The sequence below is a fragment of the Manis javanica genome, chromosome 6, assembly GCF_040802235.1.
Source record: "Manis javanica isolate MJ-LG chromosome 6, MJ_LKY, whole genome shotgun sequence".
In the NCBI taxonomy this organism is placed as follows: Eukaryota; Metazoa; Chordata; class Mammalia; order Pholidota; family Manidae; genus Manis; species Manis javanica.
In genome coordinates, this window is record NC_133161.1 from 2,163,913 (window position 1) to 2,190,247 (window position 26,335).

Below are 26,335 nucleotides of genomic sequence, written 5' to 3' on the forward strand. Positions count from 1 at the left end.
ACAAAAGAAGATTACAGTGTCGGGACACTAGGTTACAGCCACTGTCAATCAGGACATATGTATTTCCTCAGTGTCACTACACTAGAAAGGCTGCCATGTGGCTCAGCAGCACCACTGTGTGCATCAGAAGGTGTGACGCCATCCACACAGATGGCTAGGACACGGGGCCTGCAAGAATGACCCACTGATGACGGAAAGGGATGAATACTGCCCCAACTGTTTTCTTTAGCAATCCAAATCTAAAAACAAGATGATCTAGACAGCAAACTTTAACTTAAAATGAGGAGCTTACACCAATACAATATTATTTGCCTATTTTAAGGTATACAATATGTATACACATTTGGTGATAAATATGTAACACTGTCATGATCTGAGGATTTTTAAACTGGGAACTGAGAACATAAACATTTAGTGAATAAAAACCCCAAATAATTCTCTTCTGACAATTTTATTTAGTGAATAAAAACCACAAAAATTCTCTTCATTGTTATTTTGGGTATGAGACTGGTAATTATTATTTATGGCTGGCAATATTAATGTCAGATGAGAACCCTGAAAAACAGAGTTCTAAGCTTGTATTTTCCTTTCAAAGAAAGTTTACTTTTTAAAGTAGGCTTGATCCCCATTTAAAGTTTGGAAATACAGGTTATCACCAAAAGCCTCTCCTTTCCTCACTGGCAATGAGAAGAACTCAACTTTCCCCGTGTTGCATACAGAAAGGGCCTGTCAGGAAGCAAGGCCTTGTGCCAGGCTGAAGCCACCTGGAAAGGCACAGGAATACCGCCCGCGATCAGACAGCTTCTGTGGGTCCGACCTCACCACCTACTGCTGAGTCCAGCACACAATGTCACCGGGCATGCCCGGAGTCCTTCCCCTGCTGCCCCCCCACGTGGCGGGCCCCCAGCAACCTGGCTGGCCCACTGCGGGGAGGCCACCCAACAGCACTCTACGATCCTAACGACCTAAGGCCACATTCCTGCCATGGCCATCACCACAGTATGTCACTTCACTAGAATAGGAGCCCCACGTCCCCACAGCACCCTCAGGACTGAGAGGACAGAACCGGGTACAGGGCAAGCACATGACAAACATGTGTTGAGTTCACAATGAACACGGGAGGCGGGGAGCTCCGTGCAGGGCCCTGAAGAAGCCCCATGCAGACGAGCCATTCCTATCAGCTGCTTACTGAAAAGGGGAGAAGCCCCAGAGCAGCTCTGGAGCAGCTTATATTCAAGACAGTTCTTTATATCTTTTTTGTAGCCACAAATGACAAACTTTGTAACACAAATTTCCAAGGCACTCCTAGGATCTTAAATCACCAAGAGTGTTGGTCTCATTTCACATGGTCTGCTCACGGAACAGGAGAAGTCCCTGTTTGTTGGATATCTGGTATGACAAGAAACATACCAGGGGGGTCTAGATGCTGTTCTCCTCCAATCCTTACTCACAACAATACTGTTATCCTCATTTTGCAAATAAAAACCTGGACCCCTGGTCACACAGTTAACTACCAGGGCTGTGCCTTCATGGCCCCACACCGCCTCTAGGGGAGGGGTTTCTCTAACAACTATCTTTAGCCAGGGTTGACACAAAAGGAACTAACCATCATTCAATTAAGTAATTTTAATTAAATGAAGGGTTACTCTAATGCTGCACTTTTGCATTTTTCTGAAAACAAAGCTGAGGACTAGACTTAAATATAAGTAACAAGTTATTTTGTAAGAAAAACTGAAAGTTTTTTTTTTCAACTGGGAGAACAATTATTCTCTTTCAAATTAGCACAATGAAAAGCCAATCGTGGGAGAAATTTTAAATTCAGTTATTCCAGTTAACATCAGTTACTTACTAGGCTGTGGCCAGTAATACATTTTTATGCTCACACTTAACACACACACACAGACAAAAGGTAAATGAGAACCAAGCCAAATGGAATCCATCCATTTAGAAGTCTTTTATAATGTACACATACAGTAACAGTCCTGAAAGACATCCTAAAATTGTTAGTACATAGTTAGGTAAATTTGGAAATAGGACCAGAAACATGTTATCTTAATGTAAGGAAATAGCCAGTTATTTGGACATTCCATTCAAAAAAAGCACGTTCACTTCCCACGTGAATTTCTCTAGGGTGGCACAGTTCATTTTTAAATTCCTTACACAGCAGTGTTGAGACACAATTTTCAGAGGCTTTCACTTCCTCTAAAATAGTTGAGGAGAAAATAAGTTTAGCCTACCTTACACCAGACTGGAAATATTTTGTTGTTTTTCACAAATGATAATCTTCTAATGAATATTATAAAAATGTCTTTCTAGAGTAGTTTTTCTTAAATGTAAGACGCACTACCTTAAGCTCAGGGAATACTTATATCAGCTTGATCACTATAAAAAAATGGGGTTTACAGCCATCAACATTAGCAGGACAAATTTACTTATAACAAATGGTTTAAATGTAGATAAAAATGCCTAGTGATACTGTCGGGGCTTTTTGCAATTTGACAGATCAAATCTTATTTTCATTCTTAAACCCCAAGAAGAAGTGGTATCACTGACTTGCATTCACTAGTGAGCAAATTGATTAATCCCTCTCTATAGAAATCTCAACTCTTGATTACACCTATCAGACGTTAAGCAGCATTATTCTAGAGTGACAACACTTGACAAATTCCCCAACCATTTTTCTCAGCCTTTGTGGCCCTGCTAGCTTGTATTAACCCTGATGAAAAATTAATTTTCCTTATCTTCTTCTAAACCCCAAAATCCAAATCCGCCAAACTGGCAACTCTTTCTGTAAAGGTATTATGAAAACCTCTAAAAGATTAATTGCATGTCTTCAGGTGACATTAAATTAATTTCTGTACTCATGACAGACATTTGATACTCCGCACTGAGAGGACAGATAACATTGTCAGGACACACAGAAGGACAGTGCTTAGGGTCCCAGGGCAGCCTCTTAGGAATTCTCCTCTCGATAAGGCCCACTTCACCGTCACTGCGGTGCTGCTGATCTTACAGGCCACAGACCTCACGGCACAGGTTTCTATTAACGACAACAATGCTGGGCCTAGCCCTGTGATCCTCAGAAAGCTCACTCAGATGCTGGACAGTAAATGATTTGTATGCTACACGCAGTTTCTAAATATGGACACATTTAAGGCTCTATTTTTCTTTGAAGACTCCTGTTTTAAGGAGAAAAGGTAAATGGAAATAAATAGACTGACATTCCCATCCAGGTTCCTAGGTCAATTCCCTAATTAAACTTCTGCAGTGTGACCTATGGTGAGAACATTTCCCATCAGCAATGTTCATCTATTCTCTGCAATAAATCATCCCTACACATAGCAAGCATTAAAAAACATGTGAACAACTTGGAATGCTTCTTATAAAATTCCAGTGACGGGCCCACACAGGCTGAACGGAAGCCAAATCCATATGGTTCTAGTGCCCAGGCCTCGTAAGTGCATGGGCTTCCTGAAACAAAAGGACCTGACTGGCACCCACACGGATTCTACAGCATGGCTGGACAGGGCAATTACTACTTTCTACTTGAACATTCTGCCTTTCTGAGATTGTTAGATAGTTTGGGGAAATCTTTAAAAAGCAAAAATAATTGGTCTTTAGGGGAACAAACCAAAGCCCTGAGCCTCTGAGGGGACCTGACTCCCCAAGGCTCTCCAATGCTCCAGCACTAATCTCCAGTCTAAAAATGAGAGGCCCGTCCAAAGCGGCCCTGCCAGGGCAGCTGCATGCAGTTCGTCAAGCAGTGGGTCCTGTGAACTTGGCCTCATCCAACAAAAGCCCCCGACTTCGGGGGTGAGGCTCAGGCTCTGGAAAGAAGCTTCCAACCTGCCCTGAATAAGCAGCTCCCAAGGACCTACTCTGTAGCACTGGTGACTCCCCCAAGGAGCTGAGGAGGCCCCTAGTCTTAGAACTGTTCCAAGTTAGGAAGGGAAGTCACCCAACTAGAGAAAGCAGACTCCCTTTCTGCCAGGGAGGGTGGCTTAACAAGCCCCCATTCCTAATTACAGGTGAACTATTTCTGATTTAACCACTTAGTTCACTCCCCAACATCATACCACTGAAAGTCCTATCAATTAATGTACAGAAATTAATTCATTAAAACTGATTTCTGTCTTCCAATGAACAATTGTCTGTTTCGCCCAATTTAGAGGACACAAGATGAAGAACTTTTTTAAAGTCATTTCTCTGGAAGTTGTCAATTATAATCACAAGGCATTTCAAAGCTCTTAAAAACAAGTATTTACACACAATAGTTTCTCCTCCAAAAGGAAGATTCTAGAATATACATCTTATCAAACAAATAATTTATCCATATTCGCCACCCATTTTTCTTCCTCTCCTCTATTTGTCTTTTGGCCATTTTACTGCTCATTAGTACCTTTATGCAACAAACAAGGCCCAAATGCAATGAACCACCTGGGTGTCAGGACTGCAGGGGATCCGAAGGTGGGACCAACACTCCCCACCCCCCCACACCCCATTCCAAGGTGCACATCTCCTGTCTCCTCCACTGGGTCAAAGCAGTTTCTCTTACACTGCGTTTCCTGACCAGCTGGTCCTCCCAAACTCTTCACTCAATCACAGCAATTCTGTCCTTTACTACCTCATTTCCAGCTTACTTCCACCTGACTCATTTCTCCCTGGCCCTCTAGAGAGGGCTGAGCTCTTGGGCACTGCTTGAGAGTAAGGCACAAAGCTGGCTTCTGCCAGAAACCATGCCAGGCGGGACCATAAATTTTAGCATGAAAAGATGGCTGGAAGAATTCATAACAAGGATAATGTTGTCAGCCGAATTTTGCTTACAGGTGTCATCCACATGTCTAAAATAAACAGCTATTATTTTTATAATCAGATGTATTCAGAAAAAAACCCATCTCTTTTGACAGCTCAGTAAAAAAACTATAAACAGTGTATTTTTAAAGAGAAGAGCTATTTATTTCTCAATTATCTCAACAAATGTTTCCTAAATACAATGCACTTGAAATTGTCCTAAATCCTGAAGACATAAAACAACCAGAAGAGCAAACCCAGCCTCAGTCAGCAGCAGTGATGAGGAGACAGAGCTCTGCAAACGGGTGCCCCCTGCAGTGGGGCAGGCAGTGGGCGTGCAGGTGCCGCACACCATGGCAGCGTGGGCAGCTGTGTGTGCAGAAAGTGGTGTAGGCCCCCAGCAGCAAGCGGACCGCAGGCATGAACCAACGGGGCCGTGTGGACACCAGGAGGCAGTGAGGGTGCCTTCCTGCACAGGAGCTGGGACTCCCCTCAGACCCACATCTCCAGAGGGCAGTAGATGACTCCAAGATGGTGAACACTTCTGTCTCTAAATTCAGTGCTCAGGAGTTGTCCCTTATGTCTTTCTGGGTATCAACAGCTAAGTTAGAACCTCAGGAAAAATCTACCAATAATGCCGTTTAAAAAATGTACTCTTAAAAAAGCAAAGTTCAAATTCTATCCCCACATACCTCTGCTGAAACTTCCCAGTGGCTCCCAGGGCTCCGAAGCGACCGATGAACCCCCATACCCAGACTCACCCGCTGTTAGGAAACTGGCCGTGACTCCCCTGCCAAGGGACCTCCGCACGCACTCCCCACCCTGCACTTACCTCTTCCACCCAGTCATCTCCTCCTCTTCATTCAGAGACACTCTTCAAGGCCTCCCTGTCACACGGCTCACAGCGCTTTGTCCCTGACTGCTCTTTACCTGTGATTCTGACAAGCCAGGAGTGCACACAGAGCCTGCTTTTGTTGAGGAGTTGCTACTTTCTTAGCAGCTGAAGCAGTGGCCAATGGACAGAGCCTCTTAGCCCAAAGTCAAGTGCGTGTGACTCTCTCGATCCATGAGACCTGAGGAAGTTACACTGCCTGCCAGCTGTGGCTGTCCACAAGCCTTGCTGGAATGCACAACAAACCAACTCCAGAACGCAAATTCAAATGCCTGAATATGCCAATTCCACCTCCACCCTCGATGCCCCGCTTCGCCACCCCTCCCTACCTGTTAGTAGTTGTGCTCCTCAGTTACTGTGAAGGAATATGCCTTGGCTAGCCACCTGGTCCACAAAGACACTCACTTTAAAAATTTAAACTGATGTTTGATTTTCTTGGAATTCTCAATGATAATTCATAAAATGAACTCAATGCAGCAAAAAGTACTTTTTTTGCATGTCAATAACCTATTTCAGGAAAGGTAATACACAACAGAATTTGGCAGACTCTTTTCTGATTTAGGCAAACTCTTTCTGATTCGTTTTTCTGTCTCTGGAACTCCCTGCAGAAGGGCTGGCGACGTACTCCAAGTGCCTGAAGCAATGACACCAGTGAGCACACCCGGCACCCAGCTCTCCACCACCAGGCAGAGAGGACTGAGGACGGAACTGAGCAGAGGAACTCCAAGATGAGCCTGAACGTCTGGCACCAAAAGGAAAGATGTGCTCACTGAAGGAAGGAGGACGACAGGGCAGCGGGGAGGGCTCACTCTCACCGGTCAGTCTGGGAGAGCCCAAACATCAAAACAAATAATGCTAACAGCTCACTGGCTAGAATAAGAATTCACAGGCCCATACTGCTGCAAATAAATGAACAAACAAATAAGCAAGGGAGAAGAGGAAGCTACATAGTAGCAGCAAACAACTAATAAAGTACAGGCGTGCTGCCATTAGGAAACTATCAGTGCCTGCTAAAAACAGTGACGATCTGAAATGGGGTATTGACATAGTTTCACAGCATCTTCCCATAAATTACTTATCAATTACAAAGGGTACGACCATATAATCTACCACAGAGAGGTTTGGCAAACACATCTTCCTCAAGTGATCAAAACTGCCAATAATTGACAATCCAGCTGTGTGTGTGTGTGAGTCCCCACCAGGAGGCACTGAGGACTGTGTGAGTGTGCACACTGAGAAGTGTGTGTGTGCGTGTGTCCGCCAGGCACTGAGGACAGTTTCCTTGCCAAGTGCCTTGCCATGGTGCTCTGAAACGTATCACGAAAAAAATGCAAGACAAACCCAAATGAACGGACATTTGACAGATAATCAGCCTTTGGTTTTTTTAAAGTGCCAAGGCTGACACAAAGAAAGGCTAAGAAGCTGTTCCAGAGTAAAGGAGACTATGCATGGAACACATGATCCTGGACTGGACCCCAAACTCAGGGGGAAATAGCCATCAAGGACATTATTGGGACAACTGATAAAATCTGACGGCATACTGTGAACTGGAGTAGTACTGTATCAATGTGAAATTTTCTGATCTTTGACAATGTACAATTGTGGTTTTATATAAGAGAGTATAGCTTTCCACGGCTGCACAATGTCTCCAATCTACCTTAAGTGGTTTGGGGAAAAACGTGTTTGCGTGACTATGTGTGTAAAAGGCCAAAAAGAGACCACTGACAATCAACCACTGCAAAATGCCAACACCTAGTGTGTCTGATGGGGGTGTACAGGGGCTCCTCTACCGTTTCTGCCACTTCTCTCAAACTGAGATTCTATCAGCCTAAAATATCCTCCACCCCACAGAAAAGATGAAGTATGTACATATCCCCTCATCTACCACCTCTCTAGAGAAAATCTGATAATAACTTTTGAGTACCTGGGTAGGAAGGGAAGAAATCTACAAATACAGCCCAACTCCCAAAAGCGAGCTCACACAAAAAAATTGGGACCTTTTGCACGCAGCATTTGACAGCCTTTTAAAAATAAAATACAAGACTATCACGGTCCGGACAGCTGGCTTTCCTGCTGAGGCATTCTGTGCCTCTCCCACCTCTCTGTGTGGCCTGCAGAACAAAGGGCTGTTTACTTAATTTGCTGCCAAATTCTTAAAAATGTCATTAGTTTGATTAGAATAAAGCAGCTACATTCAGAATCTGCTTTCATTTTCTTAAAGAACACTACAAACTGCCACTACTACATAAGCCACTTTTTCTTCCTTAAACTAAAAGGAAAAGGCAGTAATATGTACTGAGCTACATCCACATGCTCAGGCACCATGCCCCGCACCTCGCACACACCATGGACAGTCAATCCTCACAACCACCCAGGAGAAAGCTGGCCTCATTTTCCTGAGGAGGAGACAAGAGTTCACTTGGGCCAGGTAACCAAGGTTACACAGACAAGCACTGAAACCGAGATATAAACTTCAAAGATTCCCTGTCTCCCCTAAACCGGAAGAAAGAGCTGCAGGCTTAATTAAATTCCTTAATAAAGGGATTTCCCGTGGCACGAGCTTGTTCTAATTCCTTTCTGTGGTGTTTAACCACAAAGGATGGCAACAGCAAATTTACACTAATAAACATTTTCTATTTTTATATTTGCTCTGTTATTACTTGAATAGTTTTACTGGACTGTGTACTGGTTTTATACAAAATTATGATTTAACAAAGGTGCTCTCCTGGTTTCTGAAAACTAAACACTTAAAAGTATCTTTCTGAGAAATGAGCAAATGGAGAATACTGCCATATTCTAAGTAATAAAAAGAACATTCCACCAAGTGAAATTCTTTAAGTAGATTACTTCTATAAATAAGCAGCGGGGAGACACATGAGATTCTATAAGAAATACTCACCAGTATCTAACTCTTCATAAGCAGCATTAATTTGCTCCTTTTGTAATCTTACCTAACAAATCCAGATAATAAAATGAGTGGGAAAGAACTAAAATCCACATACTGATTAGCCTCATAACAAAGGTCTCTTTAAATTTCAAATTCCCCTATTATTTTCACCTCCATGTTTTAAATATGAAATGTGGCCTCATTTGATTTACACAGAAAGGCTCAAAGACACATTTACAGCACACAGCACGTTACAGCTACACTCAGCCAGGGTGCACCATCCTTTGCTTACTGGACTAGTGGTCATGTGGTTACTGGGATGTTCCAGGCCATTCCACACAGGTTCTAGAATGGGAATGATGGAAATCCAGCCCCCCCCCTGGTCCTGTAAGTCGGTCAGGGCTACTCCCCAATCACTGCACTTTCTCATGCCCTCTAGATCCTCTCAACACCCTCTCTGGCCAGTCACCACCAGCTTGGGCGGGCAAGCAGAATGGAACCTAATCATCCTTATTCTAGAAGCCCACAGGTAGAACTTTTCTCAATCTGCTTGGACTGCTTTATACTCATTGCAAATGGTAAATACTATCCCTAACCAAGAAATAGGTATCACTATGGAAAAAAGCAGCAGCAAAAGTAACTTACTATATATAATGGTAAAGAGCGCAGGATTCAGAAGCCTAGCACTACCAGTTAGCAGCTGGGTGGCTCTGAGCTACCCTGAGATTCAATTCACTCACCTGGAAAATGGCACAGGAGCATCTTCCTCGTAAGAAGGCTGGGAATGCTTGCTCAACACATGACAGCAGCTACTGCTATCATACAGCATAAAATCACAGAAGTTATTTCTAAAAGGGGCCTTAGGAGCATTCTAAAAAGAACACTAGACATTACAAAGACCCTATTGCTCCTCACAGCAACACTGATAACCCCATTTACAGACTGCAGATCGAGGTTCACAGCAATGAAACAACCGTTCAGGGTCCCAAAGACAACACAGAACAGACGGTCACCCAAACACAGGTCTTCCTCCTCCAAAGCCACATTGTTTTGACCATTTCACACCATTGTGCACAAATGTAAACTCTCTGTCCTGGTAAGGGAGAGCTTGAATCTCTATAATCCATAAAAAGGAATTTCAGAATGGCCAACAAAAACATGATGCCAAAAGAAAGCCCTTGAAGAAAGTGAAGCAGCACTCTGTGAGCTTGTGAGACAGACCGCAACCCTGGGCACCACGGCCGTGAGAACCAGCAGAGAGAAAAGATTTTTGTTAAATTCGTTTTGAAAAAGCATCCTATGTCCATAAAGCATTAGCTGTAACAGAGAGGAACAATATAAAAGGATGAAAAATTCTCCCCTGATGATTAGAGGGAACAAGAACTAAGGTCCCTCTGAAGATGACATGATCAGTGAGGATGGACTTACACCTCCAGTGCGCCCAGACTCAGGTTCTTCCGCCTCTCAAACACCCAAGTCAATAAAATCCAGACATAAATTACTTGATCACAAATACTGAAATCTGGAAAATGACACACGAGAACTCTGTACTAATTCACGATCACCTCACAGGTAGACCATGCACCTACAGAAATCCAACCAAGCTGTGAGGTATTTCCAATCTGTATGAAAGAGTAAGGATGCAAGAGCACTGCCCTCGTGGCAAGCCTGTGGACACCTGTCAGAACCGCGGCTGTTGGCAGGCACACTCCGGAGGACAGCCCTGTGTGCCCGTCTGGAGACGGCCAGGAGGAGACCACCAGATACAGAGTACTTCAGGCAAGTCAGTTTAGAAAAAAGTGAAGGGAATAAAACTGACTCTCTCCAGAGTAAACCTCCTTAGGGAACCTTAATACTATAATATATATTGTATGTTTGTACTAAAAGAATGCAAAGATAAGTCCACAGGTTATAGCAAAACATAAGAAGAACATAAAACTGACACTGAAATGCTTTTACTCAACAATTAATTATAAACCTGAAATGCATAATAATATTCTGCATACGTACAATGTACAAGTGTATCTCCTCAAATGTTGAACTCCTGTCAGACCCTTTCCGGGATGCTGGTCCGGCTCACAGCATAGCACAGCCCTGGGCACTGATGCCACAGCGGATGGATGGCGAGAAGGACCAGCAAGCAGGGATAGAAATCAAAGTCAAAAGAAATGTTAGCACTTAACAGAACTGTTTCCTGTGTACACTACCTGAAATAAGCACAATTATGAATGTTCTCTACACACCAAAAAACAAAAAGGCCAATGCCCTTAGGGAAATACCATTTGTTCTAGTTCGGAGAGATGCGAACAAGAAACATTTATACTCTAAGTCAAATGTTGCCAACATGCTATTGAATTCTTGGAATAAATCCTCAAACACAGAACACATAGGTTAGTTAACTTAATACTTAAGAATTAAAAAGACAGAAAAGATGGTGGGGCCTGAGAGGGGAGACATAGGCTTCCTCCTAAAACTGCATATAATACGAAAATAAAATTAATACGACTAATCCTGAAAGAGCAACAGGAAAGAGGGCTGCACCAAACTGCATATACCTGGAGAAAAAAAATAAACCTCACGGAACAGGGTAATGTACCAAAGCCATGGCCCAGCAGCACCCAAGCCCTTCCCCCACCCCAGCTCACCAGCAGAAGGAAGAAAAACAGAGCAGGGAGGGAGTGAAGGCCCAGGACTGCTGAAAATCTAACTCTGGAGATCTGCTCTGGGAGCACAAACCTACATTTCATGGTGCTTCCATGGTACTCTCATGATAAGGGGGTTGGAAAGCTAAGACAGGCAGAATTACTGGAGAGACTGAGATTCCAGCCACTTATGGAAAGCAGGGATCCATATCCGGCTGCTCTGGGACAAAAGAAAGGCAGGCAGTCTGAGAGAATTCCTAACAGCAAGAGGGCTGCTAAAAAGGGGCAAGGATTGCACAGAGCTTTGTGCTCAGGAGAAACGACAGGTAGACAAAATTGTCCAGGTGCACTCTGCCCAGCAGGTTGGGATCTTTCTCGATTTTCAGGCGCTCCAGCTCCCTGGCTGGCTACATAGCTCAAAGGACACCCTCTGTGATACGCAGCCTACTGCAACCTTTCTCATGACCAGCTCCAGCTGGCTCACAAACCAGCAAACCCTACCTTGGCATTAGGCCAGCCAGAGGGAAGCCCCGTCTATAGCAACTAAAACACAAAGCATAGAGGCTTATACCTCTGTGCTCGGCCCACTGGTTCAGGCAGTGGAGACAGGCATAGCAGCCTGGGAGCACGAAACAGCTCTTTCCTCCCCCCAGGCACCAATACCGCTCCCCTGCGACCCCCGGCATTGCTTCAGGGGCTGAGCAGATCCAGAGAGAAGAGCTTCTGGGCACTAGAGGGCGCCATATACAAATATGTAATGCCAAACAAACCTGGTTCAAAGTAAAATTATGAATACAACACCTAAGAAAGATTCCAATTAAATTGACCTCATGAATCTTCCTGAAAGGGATTTCAAAATAAAAATCATTAACATGCTCATGGAGGTACAGAAAAATATTCAAGATCTCAGGAATGAATTCTGGTCAGAGATCCAATCGTTGTAAGGCACAATGGAGGGTATTAAAAGCAAATTAGATACGGTGGAGGAGACGATAAACAAAATAGAAATTAGAGAAAAGGAATACAAAGAAGCTGAGGCACAGAGAGAAAAAAGGATCTCTAATAATGAAAGAATATTGAGAGAATTGTGTGACCAATCCAAATGGAACAATATTCACCTTACAGGGGTACCAGAAGAAGGAGAGAGAGAAAAAGGGTTAGAAAGTGTCTTTGAGGAGGTAATTGCTGAAAACTTCCCCAATCTGGGGAAGGACATAGTCTCTCAGGCCATAAAGGTGCACAGATCTCCCAACACAAGAGACCCAAGGAAGACAACACCAAGACATACAGTAATTAAAGTGGCAAAGATCAAGAATAAGGACAGACTATTAAAAGCAGTCAGAGACAGAAATAAGATCACATACAAAGGAAAGTCCATCAGGCTATCATCAGGTTTCTTGGCAGAAACCTTACAGGCCAGTAGGGAGTGGCATGATGTATTTTATGCAATGAAGCAGAAGGGTCTCGAACCAAGAATACTCTATATGGCAAGATTATCATTTAAATTTGAAGGAGGGATTAAACAATTTCCAGATAAGCAAAAGCTGAGAGAATTTACCTCCCACGAACTGTCTCTACAGTGTATTTTGGAGGGACTCTTACAGATGGAAGTGTTCCTAAGGTTTAATAGCTGTCACCATAGGTAATAAAACCACAGTAAAGAAAGTAGAACAGTTAATTACCAAGCAAATGCAAAATTAAATCAACTATCCCCAAAGTCAATCAAGGGATAGACAAAGAGTACCACGAATCTAAAGCCTGCAATTCCAATAAGTACATATCTATCGATAATCACCCTAAATGTAAATGGACTGAATGCATCAACCAAAAGACACAGAGTCACTGAACGGATAAAAACAAGAACCATCTATATGCGGCCTACAAGAGACTCACTTTAAATCCAAAGACATACACAGACTAAAAGTGAAGGGATGGAAAAAGATGTTTCATGTAACTAATAGGGAGAAAAAAGCAGGAGTTGCAGTACTTGTATCAGACAAAATAGACTTCAAAACACAGAAAGTCACAAGAGACAAAGGACATTACATAATGATTAAAGGGTCAATCCAACAAGAAGATATAACCATTATAAATATCTATGTGCCCAACATGGGAGCACCTACATATACGAAACAAATACTAACAGAATTAAAAGGGAAAATAGAATGTGATGCATTCATCCTAGGAGACTTCAACACTCCACTCACTCTGAAGGACAGATCAACCAGACAGAAGATAAGTAAGGAGACAGAGGCACTGAACAACACAATAGAACAGATGGACCTAACAGACATCTACAGAACTCGACACACCAAACCAACAGAAATCACATTCTTCTCAAGTGCACATGGAACACTTTCAAGAATAGATGACATACTAGGCCACAAAAAGAGCCTCCGTAAATTAAAAAAGATTGAAATTGTACCAACCAGTTTCTCAGACCACAAAGGTATGAAACAAGAAATAAATTACGCAAAGAAAATAAAAACCCCACAAACACATGGAGGCTTCACAACATGCTCCTAAATAACCAATGAATCAATGATCAAATAAAAACAGAGATCAAGCAATACATGGAGACAAATGACAACAATAATTCAACACCGCAAAAATCTGTGGGACACAGTGAAGTGCTAGGAAGAAAGTATACTGCAATACAGACCTACCTCAGGGAAGAAGAACAATCCCATATGAGCAGTCTAAACTCACAATTAATGAAACAAGAAAAAGAAGAAAAAATGAGGCATAAAAAGTCAGTAGAAGGAGGGACATAATAAAGATTAGAGCAGAAATAAATAAAATTGAGAAGAATAAAACAATAGAAAGAATCAATGAGAACAAGAGCTTGTTCTTCAAGAAAATAAACAAAATAGATAAACCCCTAGTCAGCCGTATCAAGAAAAAAAAGAGAGTCTACACACATAAACAGAATCAGAAACGAGAAAGGAAAAATCACTACAGACACCACAGAAATACAAAGAATTATGAGAGAATACTATGAAAAATTATATGCTAACAAACTGATAACCTAGGAGAAATGGACAACTTTCTAGAAAAATACAACCTTCCAAGGCTGACCCAGAAAGAAACAGGAAATCTGAACAGACCAATTACCAGCAACAAAATTGAATTGGTAATCAAAAAACTACCTAAGAACAAAACTCCTGGAAAAGATGGCTTCACCACTGAATTTAATCAAACATTTAGTGAAGACCTAATATCCATCCTCCTTAAAGTTTTCCAAAGAGTAGAAGAGGGCATACTTCCAAACTAATTCTATAAGGCCAGCACCACTCTAACACCAATGGGGAAATGACAGCCTCTTCAACAGCTGGTGTTGGCAAAACTGGACAGCTACATGTAAGAGAATGAAACTGGATTATTGTCTAACCCCATACACAAAAGTAAACTCGAAATGGATCAAAGACCTGAATGTAAGTCATGAAACCATAAAACTCTTAGAAGACAACATAGGCAAAAATCTCCTGACAAAAGCAAAAATGAACATATGGGACTACATCAAACTAAAAAGTTTCTGTATGGCAAAGGACACCATCAGCAGAACAAAAAGGCACCCTACAGTATGGGAGAATATATTTGTAAATGACATATCTGACAAGGCGTTAACATCCAAAATATATAAAGAGCTCACACACCTCAACACCCAAAAAGCAAATAACCCGATTAACAAATGGGCAGAGCAGAGGGTATGAACAGATAATTCTCCAAAGAAGAAATTCAGATGGCCAACAGACATATGAAAAGATGCTCCACATCACTAATCATCAGGGAAATGCAAATTAAAACCACAATGAGATTATCACCTCACACCAGTAAGGATGGCCAGCATCAAAAAGACTAAGAACAACAAATGCTGGCGAGTATGCGGAGAAAGGCGAACCCTCCTACACTGCTGGTGGGAATGTAAGCTAGTTCAACCATTGTGGAATATGAAGGTTCCTCAAAAAACTGAAAATAGAAATACCATTTGACCCAGGAATCCCACTCCTTGGAATTTACGCAAAGAATACAACTTCTCAGACTCAAAAAGACATACGCACCCCTATGTTTATCGCAGCACTATTTACAACAGCCAAGAAATGGAAGCAACCCAAGTGTCCATCAGTAGATGAATGGATAAAGAAGATGTGGTACATACACAATGGAATACTATTCAGCCATAAGAAAGAAAGCAAATCCTACCATTTGCAACAACATGGATGGAGCTGGAGGACATTATGCTCAGTGAAATAAGCCAGGTGGAGAAAGACAAGTGTCACATAATTTCCCTCATTTGTGGAGTATAACAACGAAGCAAAACTGAAGGAACAAAATAGGAGCAGACTCAGAGACTCCAAGAAGGAACTAGTCGTTACCAAAGGGGAGGGGTGTGGAAGGGCGGGTGGGGAGGAGGGAGGGAGAAGGGGATTGAGGGGTATTATGTTTAGTACACATGGTGTGGGGGTCACAGGGAAGACAGTGTAGCTCAGAGAAGACAAATAGGGACTCTGTGGCACCTTACTACACTGATGGACAGTGACTGCATTGGGGTATTGGTGGGGACTTGATAATATCAGTAAATGTAGTAACCATATTGTTTTTTCATGTGAAACCTTCATAAGAGTATAAATAATATCTTAATTAAAAAAAAAAGACAGCTAACAAGTTATTCTAAAGTTGGGCAGTTAACTATTTTCATGTAAAAGTCCTCTTGTTTTTCTGCGTTCTGTAAAATTATACAGCATGATTTGGGAATACAGTCTGATATAGAAAATATATCTTTTCCACTGGAGAAAAAGCAAATATTTAAATAGATAAATCTTTCTGTTAAAGGAGAGGTGTTCATTAGTTTGAAAGCTGTTCTTGGACAGCAGAGCTGTGGCCCCCACATCCCCACATAGCAGCGAAATGGTGGCCATAGGCCACAGGAGACCTATTCCCAACCATTGCTCCATGGCCCCTCTTCTGTTTGTAACTCACTTAAAAAAATGAGACACTGACAAAGTATGCTTAGAACAACGTCCAAAGCAAAAGGCCACAGACACTATGGAAATTGTTAAAAGACACTTGGGTTCTCATGTAATGATAACAAATTCATACAGTATTAAAATAATCTGATGTAATACAGGCCACCTGCTTATCAACATATTGAATCACAAGGAATGATGGTGAGAAAAAAAGACTCAAATAAAACAAAATTATGGATCCTGTTGAGTATGAATTTCCAATTCATATAATTCTATGAGAGATTTTTTTATAGCATATGAAAAACTGCACATTTTAAGTCTATAAACCTAGAAATAAAATAAATAAATACAACTGAACATATTAAACACCCACCAATGAGTTGTCTTAATCCAGGACAGCAGAGGCCACCGAGCCAGATATGCTCCTTCCCATTCCTATGTGTCCTGCTTTCCTGGCAGGGACTGAGACTTCAAGGCGATTTTTTTTCTTCATTGTAAATATTTTGTGGTGTTTAAAGTAATCATCACTAGCCAGTTTGCTCTAAAAGCCTGTGTCTCAACACTTCTTCCCTTTTTATAATACAAACTGCACACCACAGGGAGCACTGTCACAGAACACGGCGTCCCCCAGACCCCACAGCACCTGCGGCAGAGCTCCGTGCCGGCAAAGCAGGGGTGAGGGCAGCCGTCCACGAGACCACAGGCAGAATGGGGAAGCAAGTCCCCCGCAGGCCACCTGCCGACAGGGGCTCTGTCGGCGGGAGTCCACCCACAGCGGCGTTGTGTGAGTGCTGACCTGGCCGAGCCGCGATGGACAACTGCCATTACTGCGCTACCGCTACCGGAGAGAAGGCTGAGCCTGGGCCCTGTTCAAGTAACAAAGGAGACGGGTGTGCTCCGCCTCCGAAGCACATGGCCCAGGCACACAGGATCCACCTCAGAATGCTGCTGATGATAACCCTTTTTCTTCCCAAAGGGGGTGTATTAGCTTTGAAAACAGAAGCCAGGAAAGTCTTTGGAACAACACACAATACACTCTGCTCCCTGCCCCGCCACAGTTGCTCACTGAGTCTGAAGCTATACACAGCAAATTAGCTGTGTGTGATAAAGGAAATTTTATTTCCAAAACAAACTTGATGGCAGTTCTATAGCAAATCACCTACAAAAAGGAACTAAAATAAGCAGCACCTGTTTTCAGGACAGTCACTGGTCTTTCATGAAGACGTAGCAAAGACAAGTGAAACAGCAGGGTCCCCAGGGAAAGCAGCATTTACACAATTCTTATACCAACTTCCAGCAGGTGGAGGCTAGTCTACATGGTTGTAACAGGAACAGCGTTTACTTCAAAACCCTTCTCTGGGAATTAGAACATTCTAAGTAAATTAAAGCACAAATTCCAAGAGGCACTGGTAACCTCGTCAACTTACCCCGCCTGACAACTTAATCACCCTGACCTTGGAGCTGACGTGTGGCACGTCTCCACCACCACTGTTTGCCCGGTGCATGACAGTCCTTTTCGTGCCGGGCTTGGCATCCGGGGGCCGGCCTTGGAGGGACGCCACTCGAGTGGTCAGCGCAGAGGGTGGCAGCCCCTCTCCATCTGCAGGCTTTACCTGCAGGACTTTGTGCTGAGCAGGACTGTGAGGTACGGGTCTGGCCTGTCTCAAGTGTTTCAGTGGTTTCATCTGTTGTCCTTGATACTGCATGTTAGCACCAGACGGCACAAAATTGGACGTTTTGGGCTGAAGGGCTGAAACAGTGACATCCTGGTTCTTCACAAGAAGTCTGTTTTTCACATTCTGTCTGATCTGTGCTCCTGGGAAGGGTAACAGTGGATTACCATTGGTGGGTGCCAGGGGCGCCGCCAGCTCTTCCTGCTCAGCCGGCACTGTGGGGGCACAGAGCTGCTGCTGAGCCAGCCTCTCCAGCAGCTCCTTCTTTCGAGCACCAGCCTGCTGCTGCCGCCGGAGCTCCTTCTGCTTCAGGATTTCTTCTCTGAGGCGCTTCTGTTCTTCTATCTTCAGGCGATACAACCTCGTTTCCTCATCTTCATCAGGAAACTGGAACAGAAAACAGGCACGGCTACTTTGGGCGTGAGGCAAGGCGACCATCCCGGGCTATTTCTACAGACTGAGAAAATGCACTTTCCAAAACCCTTTAATTCAGACCTTGAATGAAGCCATTCAAAATCTGCTTATAGACTTAAAGTGTAACCTCATCCTCTGGAGGGGGGAAAAATTACACAGCTAAAGCTAATTTGGAAAATCTTATTAGAATATGAAAAATGAAATAATGCAAATTCCACTCATTTACGAGTTTGAAACCAATTAACTATTCATCTAGGATATAAAAACATGTTTCGAATGGGACTGGCCACAGTAGAGAAGCCATGCTGTCACACAGCTTTTATCTGGCTCTTTTCTGACAAACCAACAAAAGGTGGGGTGTAAATGACCTGAAAGGGCCTGATTAGAACTATTGATTTTTCGTACAGAATTTTCAGCCCGATCTCAAACTCATTTGTCACAGAATAATTGGTTATAATGAACGGCACAAGTCAATCTCTCTGACCTTGAACTCATGTACTCTCCTCAGAATCAAAATGCTGGCAATTGCAGTGAAATATTAATGGTATATGAGGAAGAATACCCTTAATATGCCAATCCCAAACTATTCTGCAAGTCTATCAAAAAAAAATTTTTGAAAAAGTCCAGTAACTTTCATAAAAAGTACTCAGTGAGGAAAGTTTAAGTTAAGCAATTCACTAAAAATTGTAATTTTCTTCAAAAAATTTCAGATATCCTCATTCACAGAGCCTTTACAAAAGAACGTAATAGAATTTAATCTATCTAGAATTCAGCTATTAACAAACAAACCTCAAGAATCAGGAATTGACACCCCAGCACAGCTGCAGAGTCACTGGCACCACCCGAGCCCATGCGCCTGACCCATAGGCACAGACGCAGGGCTGCACCAGGGCTTCAGCCACTTTAAAGCAACTGTGACCAACATGGTTATTCAATTTCAAAGTCTAGGGTGAATCTGAAGGTAGATGAGGGCTAACACGGGTAGGCGTAGAGAGCAAGAAGGGCCACCAAGGTGAAGACAGAAAAAGTAAGACATGGGTCACAGCCGCCTGCGCATCCAGCGAGGGGCAGATGTCTGGGGGACAGTAAAAGAGTTAGAGGATCCACTGCTTCAAACTCAAGAATAATTTATATTCCTAGGATTTTCCCCCCAACAGTCAAGAAGGAGTCAAAATATGTTCAAGAATATAGAAAGAAAGGAATACTTCTTAACAGATTTGTCCTTCATTATATCATAATCAATTGGGTGAGTGCAAGAAACCACATTTACCTAAGCAGAACAAATAGAAGACTTTTTAGAAAGTAAGAATATTTTACTTCTGGTCCTATTTTATTTAAAGCAAATAAACTAGGGCATCCGACTCGAACATCAAGGCCACACCTGCACATGCATCTCACACGCAGCGCACCCCTCCGGCTCTACAGACAGCTTCTTCAGGGGCCTGCTTCAGTCCAACTGCTCTGAAATCGACAGCCAGATGTGGCTAGTGGTAGGCCTGCCAATAAGGTCCCTTTTCTCATTTTATTTAGTCAGTTATTACAAAAGTAAAGTGTATATGATTTAATTTTTCTGAACCAAAATCAGTTTACATATATGAGTTAGAAGCTGGCTATATAAAAGCGGGATAAAATTTTTAGCAAAGCTTTCTTACAAACTACCCCAATCCAGTTTGTAAATGTACTTTTTTTAATATGTGGATTTTAAAACCAAAAAAGTCAATCTTCTAGTAAGATCTTATAAAAATGTTAACTCAATATCTTGGCTTTCTGTTTACATCTCCAAATCCGGTTAACATTACATTACAACTGCCTATAATGATTTATTAAAAAATCGGATCCCCCCCCCAAATTTAACTGATTAAAAGATGAAACCATTGTTAACTGTTTTCTATGTAATTAAGAAAACATGACTTGCCCATACTCAAACAACTGTCATTATTCTTTCATTATATTAGGTTAATACATGATACTAATTCACTACATTCTATGTGAATTTTTAAAATATTAGTATAACTTCCACAAACTGATCTTTTACCACTTCTCAGGCACATAGACCCAACAGATAGGGGAATTGAGTAAGGCGAGTGAGAAGTGAAGTTGCTGGGGATCACACTGTCAGCCCTGAGGGGTCATGACAAGGTCATCTTTCTAACCTATGCTGCACTTAAGACTCCTACACTTTGTTAGAACCTGTTTTACAGGGATTTGCCAACTTTTCTATCTGCATTTCAAGGGAACAGCATGGAACTGACGCTTAATGGCACAGAGCAGAAGACAAGCACAGTCACTTCTTTTACAGGAAACCTATGGCTTCAAGGGGCTTGTCCCAGCCATAGACGTCACTTACACTTAACACAAGCTAATGAAAAAGTTCACGACTGATACTGCACTGATACTGAGTCTCCCCTAAGCAAAGAAAAACCAAGTGGCCAAACCCAAATCAAAGTGCAAAGTTCTCAACTGGAAACCATGCAAAGTACTGACTCACTTTTATTGTTTATTCTTACAACATTTACACCTATTAAAAACCAGCAACAATATTATAAAATTCAAAACAGAACAAACCCTCTCCAAATCTTATTCAAAGGCCAAAAGTAATAAAAGTGGTCCTATCTTCTAGCAGTTCACAGTGCAACCCGAGAAAAAGCCACAGAAACACTTAACAGAGCATCAGGAGTGAACCAACTACCACCCACAAGCCAAATCTAGCCCCAAATTTTATTTTATCACAAGTTTTACTGGAGCACAGCCAAACCCACCGGTGCAAGAACTGTCCATAACAGCTTTTGTGCTGAAACAGCAGAGTTGAGTAATTACAAGTGACAGCTGGGACTGTAAAGCCTAAAATACTTGCCGACCGGGACCTGTACAGAGTTTGCTGTACCCCAGTACACACAGACCCCAGAGCACACGACTGTAACCGCACAATACACAAACACAACCTATGACCGTGAACCAGTGGCAGTGAAAGCGTGTCTCCTGTAACATAGCTGCTGGGTGAAAACGACCCAGGTGAAAAAAGTGGGAAGATTTTGTGAATAACTCACTGAATGAGAGTGAACTAAGAGATGTAAGTTGATTATAAGGCTTCTTATTTGAGACCAAATATTATTTTTTGATTAAAAAAAGTCCCACCTCTGGTTCTGACTTGGCTGCTTCTTCAGGCTGAATCACAGGGCTAACTGGCTTGACTTTCACTTCAGCCTTGCCCTGCAAGTGCCTGGACCCCACCCCAGGCCTGGCGGGTGGGGACGTGCTGCTCATCATGGGTTTTACTTGAGCCGCAGGTGTGGAGGAGCAACGACTGTTACTCATGTCCATGACATGTGACGGCGCTATTGGCAATTCACGCAGATTACTGTTTCTTGGAGCAGCTGGCTGCATCTGCTGCATTGGCCGTTTGGTGACACTCTGAGAGGCTGTGCTCTATCACAAGAAGAAAAATTCTAATCAGAACTGGGAACTTGGGAGAAGGAACATAAAAAGATATGTATTAGATAAAAATACAAAATATTTATTCTAATTAGAAAGTGACTTCTCTTTTTTGGTGGAAGAGACTTTTCCCATTGGTAAACACCCTGTTTCATGCATAAATGTTTCCTGCTCTGTGTAATAGCACACCCTACTATTAAGGACTGGGGCTGGTCAAGATAGGCTCCTCTTCATGGGAATTACAGAAGGTGGCTGCAGTTGGTGCCTTAGTAGAGGGACTGGCATTTTAAGCAGAATTGAAACAAAGACTCATCTACACAAGGAGTCAGCAGGATTAATGGCACCACCACTTTTACTGGGCCCCCTAAATTTTAATGTGGAACAAGTAAAAGAATCAAGCATTGTGTCAGTGTCCCAAGAAAAACTACTCCCTGGGAAGAGAAAGTTGCCAGGAAGTTTTATCTGAGAGAACATTCTTAAATCACATTCACCCTCAGGATTTTTACAGATTCAAATACTTAGCGGAGCTCACAGATGCGTGAGACAGCGGGGGTAGGAGGTGGGGAGAGGACTGAGACCTCTCGGTGTTCAAGGGAACAAGGCAGTGGATGAAGTCTGCCACTGCTGTAACAAAATGAAACCTGGGTTACAATGACCCTTTTCCCAAATCTAGAAATCCTTCCTTGTTTCTTGTATCATTTTAGTGTCAGTGCTACTTTAAGAAAGCAAGAGGTAGGTATGAGAAAAATTGCTAAGTGACATGCTTCAAGCTCAAGGTCAAAAGGGACAGTATTGAAAGGAAAACTCAACTATCTCAACATTATAACCTAGAACTCTAACCATTAGCGTCTTTCTAGAGCTAGTTATTTAATGGAGGATAAGGCAGTAACAATGATTGTCTTTTACTTTTAAAGCAATACACTTTTCCCAGTTTGATAAATGACAAGCCACACATGTGCTGATGGTACTGATGAGCATAACCTCACAAATATTAAATGAACAATTAATCTCCCACAATTAAATATAAGCTCCACAAAAGCAGGAACCCTGTCTCTTTAGTTCAGTGCTGTTTCCAGGTACTAGCATAGGGTCCAGCAACAGAGGATATTCAGTAAGTTCCTCCTGCACTCATTTACATAATTACTCAGAGTCCAAGAAGGTACATATAATCTGAGCATCAAAAATGAAGCCAGTGGCTAAAATAGAATGACTACCATCCTAAAGTATTTTCTAAAATCATGTGTCTATTAATTATCACATCTATCACTATAATATCTAGATATACAAAAGTAAAATGCTGAAGTAATACTAAGTCTTTCAGGTACAAAAGGGCTATTATTAATTTCCGTTGTCAAAAAGATCAATTTACTAAGCAGTTTTTAAGCATGCATTCACTTCAGAAAAATGTACATTTCATTAATTAAATCAGCATTGGAAACTATTCCGACCCACAGGTTCTGCCGTAAGCTCTATGACTTAAAGGGCATCCCTTGAGCAGCTGGCTAGCGGGACACTCACATGCCTGAGCCCCTGGCGCTGGGGGCACTGCATCCGACTGCTGTTAGGCTGGGGCTGGGCCGTCTGCATGTGAGGCCTGAACGGGGGCTGGGACATGGGCATCAGCGGCGGCGGGGGCACCGACAGGTGGTGGTGGTGCTGGTGCTGGTGTGGCGGCGGCGGCTGCGGCGGCGGCTGGTGCTGTGGTGGCGGCTGCAACGGGGGCTGATGCGGCGGCGGCGGCGGCGGCTGTGGCGGGGGCTGTGGCTGGTGTGGAGGTGGCAGGGGCGGGTGCAGGGGACCCTTCCACAGAAAGAAAGAAGCCACAGGTCGTGAATGCCTATGTGTGGTACATTCCAATCCAGCCATTGCCTTACAAACCCCAACACCAGAAAGGAACATGGAGGTGGTACTAAAATTTCACTTTAGATTTGTTGATTAAGGGAATATTATCTTAAATGCACTAAGAAGTCAAAAGCTACTCTTTGACATTTTATATTTGCCCTAAGTCCTATTAATCCTGAAATTCCAGAAATCTGTCCTAAGGAAATAACTAAGGGTGCAAATCAAACAACCTCAAGAAGGCTGCCTGCCCCACTGTTTGTAATGCCCAAGTACTGAAACCAAAAACGTGCAGGAAAGTGACAGCCATAAATGTAAGCTTGTACAGCACTTTTAAAGGATGGAGTGAAAAATAATCCACTGATGTGAGAAGATCATTAAACTACGTGCACTGGGAAAAAGGCATGGGTGCTGAGGGTGCGCACACTGAGCAAGACTGGAAACCACACAACCAAATGTGAGTGGGGACCGTTTCCACACCATCGGATTGTTTCCCCTTGAAATACTTATCTATACCTGACAATTTCTGCAAATGGAAGATGTACTAAATGTATTTTTCGACCATAAAGAAAAATGAAAAAACATTTATCTTATTTTAACATCCAAAATAATCATTTTCTTCTACTTTAGATACGTAGTGTTTCTAAATAGCTGATTCAAGCATACCATCATTACATATTTTAACAGTATGGAAGTATGTAAATTATAAAAATTTTAGAATTGAAGCTAAAAATACAGGAAGAAACATACTGGGTGAGAAAGTTATCACAGATACTCAAGGCCGCCCATGATGCACAACCCATCAGCAGAGGGCGCTCAAGTCTCTCGAATGAGGGAGCAGCAACACTTCCTCCCTCTGGGCAAGGAATCCTTGCACCATGTCGGCAGGAACATAACTGGACAAAGAACTTGATTTCCACTGGTAAACCTTTTAAGAATCTTGCAATGGTGTGTAAAGGTTTTATCAAAACACGTCCCAATTGTATTGAAAGCATAACTTAAAAAAAAAATCTTACTACTGAACTTTTCATTTCCCCAAAAATGACAGTAACTTTTCCCATTTCTCCTATGACTAAGGAGATACACCATAGTCAAGACAGTTGTCTATAATAAACAACACACTTAAATCTTTTAAGTATCTCCACATTTTAGGAGGCTTGCAAAAATTGGGAAAGAAACTTCATTTTATGAAACATCCAGTCCCAAAGATGCAAGTGCAACCACCATCTGCACAGCTGGCTGGGACACATACCTGCAGGCTGGGCTGCGCGTGCGTGGGCAGGAATGGCTGTCCCGGGCCAGGCAGAAAGGGCTGACGGGGAGGAATGAAAGGCCGCGTGGCTGCTGAGCCTGGCTGGCTGAAGTGAAGGATCCCCACTGGGCCCGGCGGCTGGAGGGCTGGCCGTACAGGCCTCTCTCTCGGGAACACCGGCTGCTGTCCTTGCTGACTGAACGCTGGTCCGGGCTGAGAGAACGGTAAAGGGCTGGGAGCAGGCACGGGGTGACTACTGCTAAGAAGCGTAGGGGGAGGCGGCGGTGGAGGGGGGCTTCGTTGTTCCAAAAAGAGGTGACTCGGGAACCTTGCTTCACCTGAAACTGAACAGCAATGCAACATTACACTGGTCCCGCAGAACCCACCCCGCACAGAGGAGCTCTATGCACAGCCTTACTACACGCGAAAATTAAGTGGTGGCAGGGCTGTGAATGTTGGAAAGGAAGGCTAGTCTGCCTATTTCTAGATCACTTCTTTAGTCATCTGCTATAGATGATTCCCTCCTCTGTCGTGAGCTATTCACATTTCAGATACCAATCATGTCCGATTTTGTTACTTGAAATGACAAGCTACAGTGCCGTGGCACAAAACTCCGACACGTAACCAAATCTCCTACTGAATTCAGTTTAACACGTAAGTGGGCACGTCAGCCCATGGGACACTGTCCTGTTACTCTGCACTATCCCTTACCTCCCAAGAAGAAAGGGTCTCGCTCCTGGGGCGGGGGCGGGGCCCTCCACTGGTCCTGAAGAGGAAGTCGCGGGGGCTGGCTGAAGCTGCTGGGGACAGGCCCAGGCGCGTGCTGCGGGAACTCTGGGGGGCCCTAGGGAGCAGCAGGAAAACAGCCTGTGATTCTCAGAAATGCAAACACACGGGGCCAAGTTCTCTGGAAGCGGCCAAGTGACTGATCTGCAGCCCCCACGCCCAGAGATACAACTACATGTTACAAGACCTTCTGCCATTATGGAAAAGTCTGATACAAAGGCAGCATCCTCCATGTTACCTCCATGGTTTACTATTACTAGAGCACCACAGAAATTATTTACACTTACTGATGTCCATGCAGTTACTGACCTTGACCATTAGTCAGAAAGACCACATGTCTACTTTCTGTGTTCCTGATACTTCTCTTCTCAAACATGCTATTATTTGCTACCTTTTAAACATAACCTTAAGCTACCACTTTGAAGCTGCTTTATTTCAAAAAAAGAAACTACCTGTGTACCACAACAAAAAGGAAAAGGAAAAGATGAAGTGTTTAAGAAACCACATTATACCAAAGAAGTATGACACAGATTTCATCAGATAAAACATCTGGAACCCTAAGGGCTAGTGTTGTTCAGTGACTTCACGTTTACAGCGGAACTTTGTACACAGGCAAACTAAAATCACTGTTTTTCAGTAGGCCTTTCAAGTACTCATGGAGATTTTTTTAAAACGCTCTATTTATTTAAGCCTTACACTTTTTGTGAGGCATTTAAAGAAAGACTGTTGGCTGTATGACATTAGAGAGATTATGTTTAAA

At 43.0% G+C, this 26,335-nt stretch overlaps 1 protein-coding gene across 3 annotated transcripts in view; it reads right to left on the bottom strand.

Annotated features, from left to right (window-relative positions):
- Positions 1–26,335, bottom strand: part of RBM33 (RNA binding motif protein 33) — a 112,898-nt gene that overhangs the window by 19,321 nt on the left and 67,242 nt on the right. Inside the window, exons 10-14 of one of the 3 annotated variants that reach the window (XM_073238147.1) lie at positions 25,501–25,633; positions 24,790–25,133; positions 23,217–23,462; positions 21,402–21,692; positions 17,607–18,239 (exon numbers count right to left, since the gene is read on the bottom strand). In XM_073238147.1, the coding sequence (XP_073094248.1) occupies positions 17,607–18,239; positions 21,402–21,692; positions 23,217–23,462; positions 24,790–25,133; positions 25,501–25,633 (1,647 nt within the window). Of the gene's footprint in view, positions 1–17,606; positions 18,240–21,401; positions 21,693–23,216; positions 23,499–24,789; positions 25,134–25,500; positions 25,634–26,335 lie in introns of all 3 variants that reach the window. The other 2 variants (XM_073238146.1, XM_073238145.1) reach the window with 2 other exon arrangements.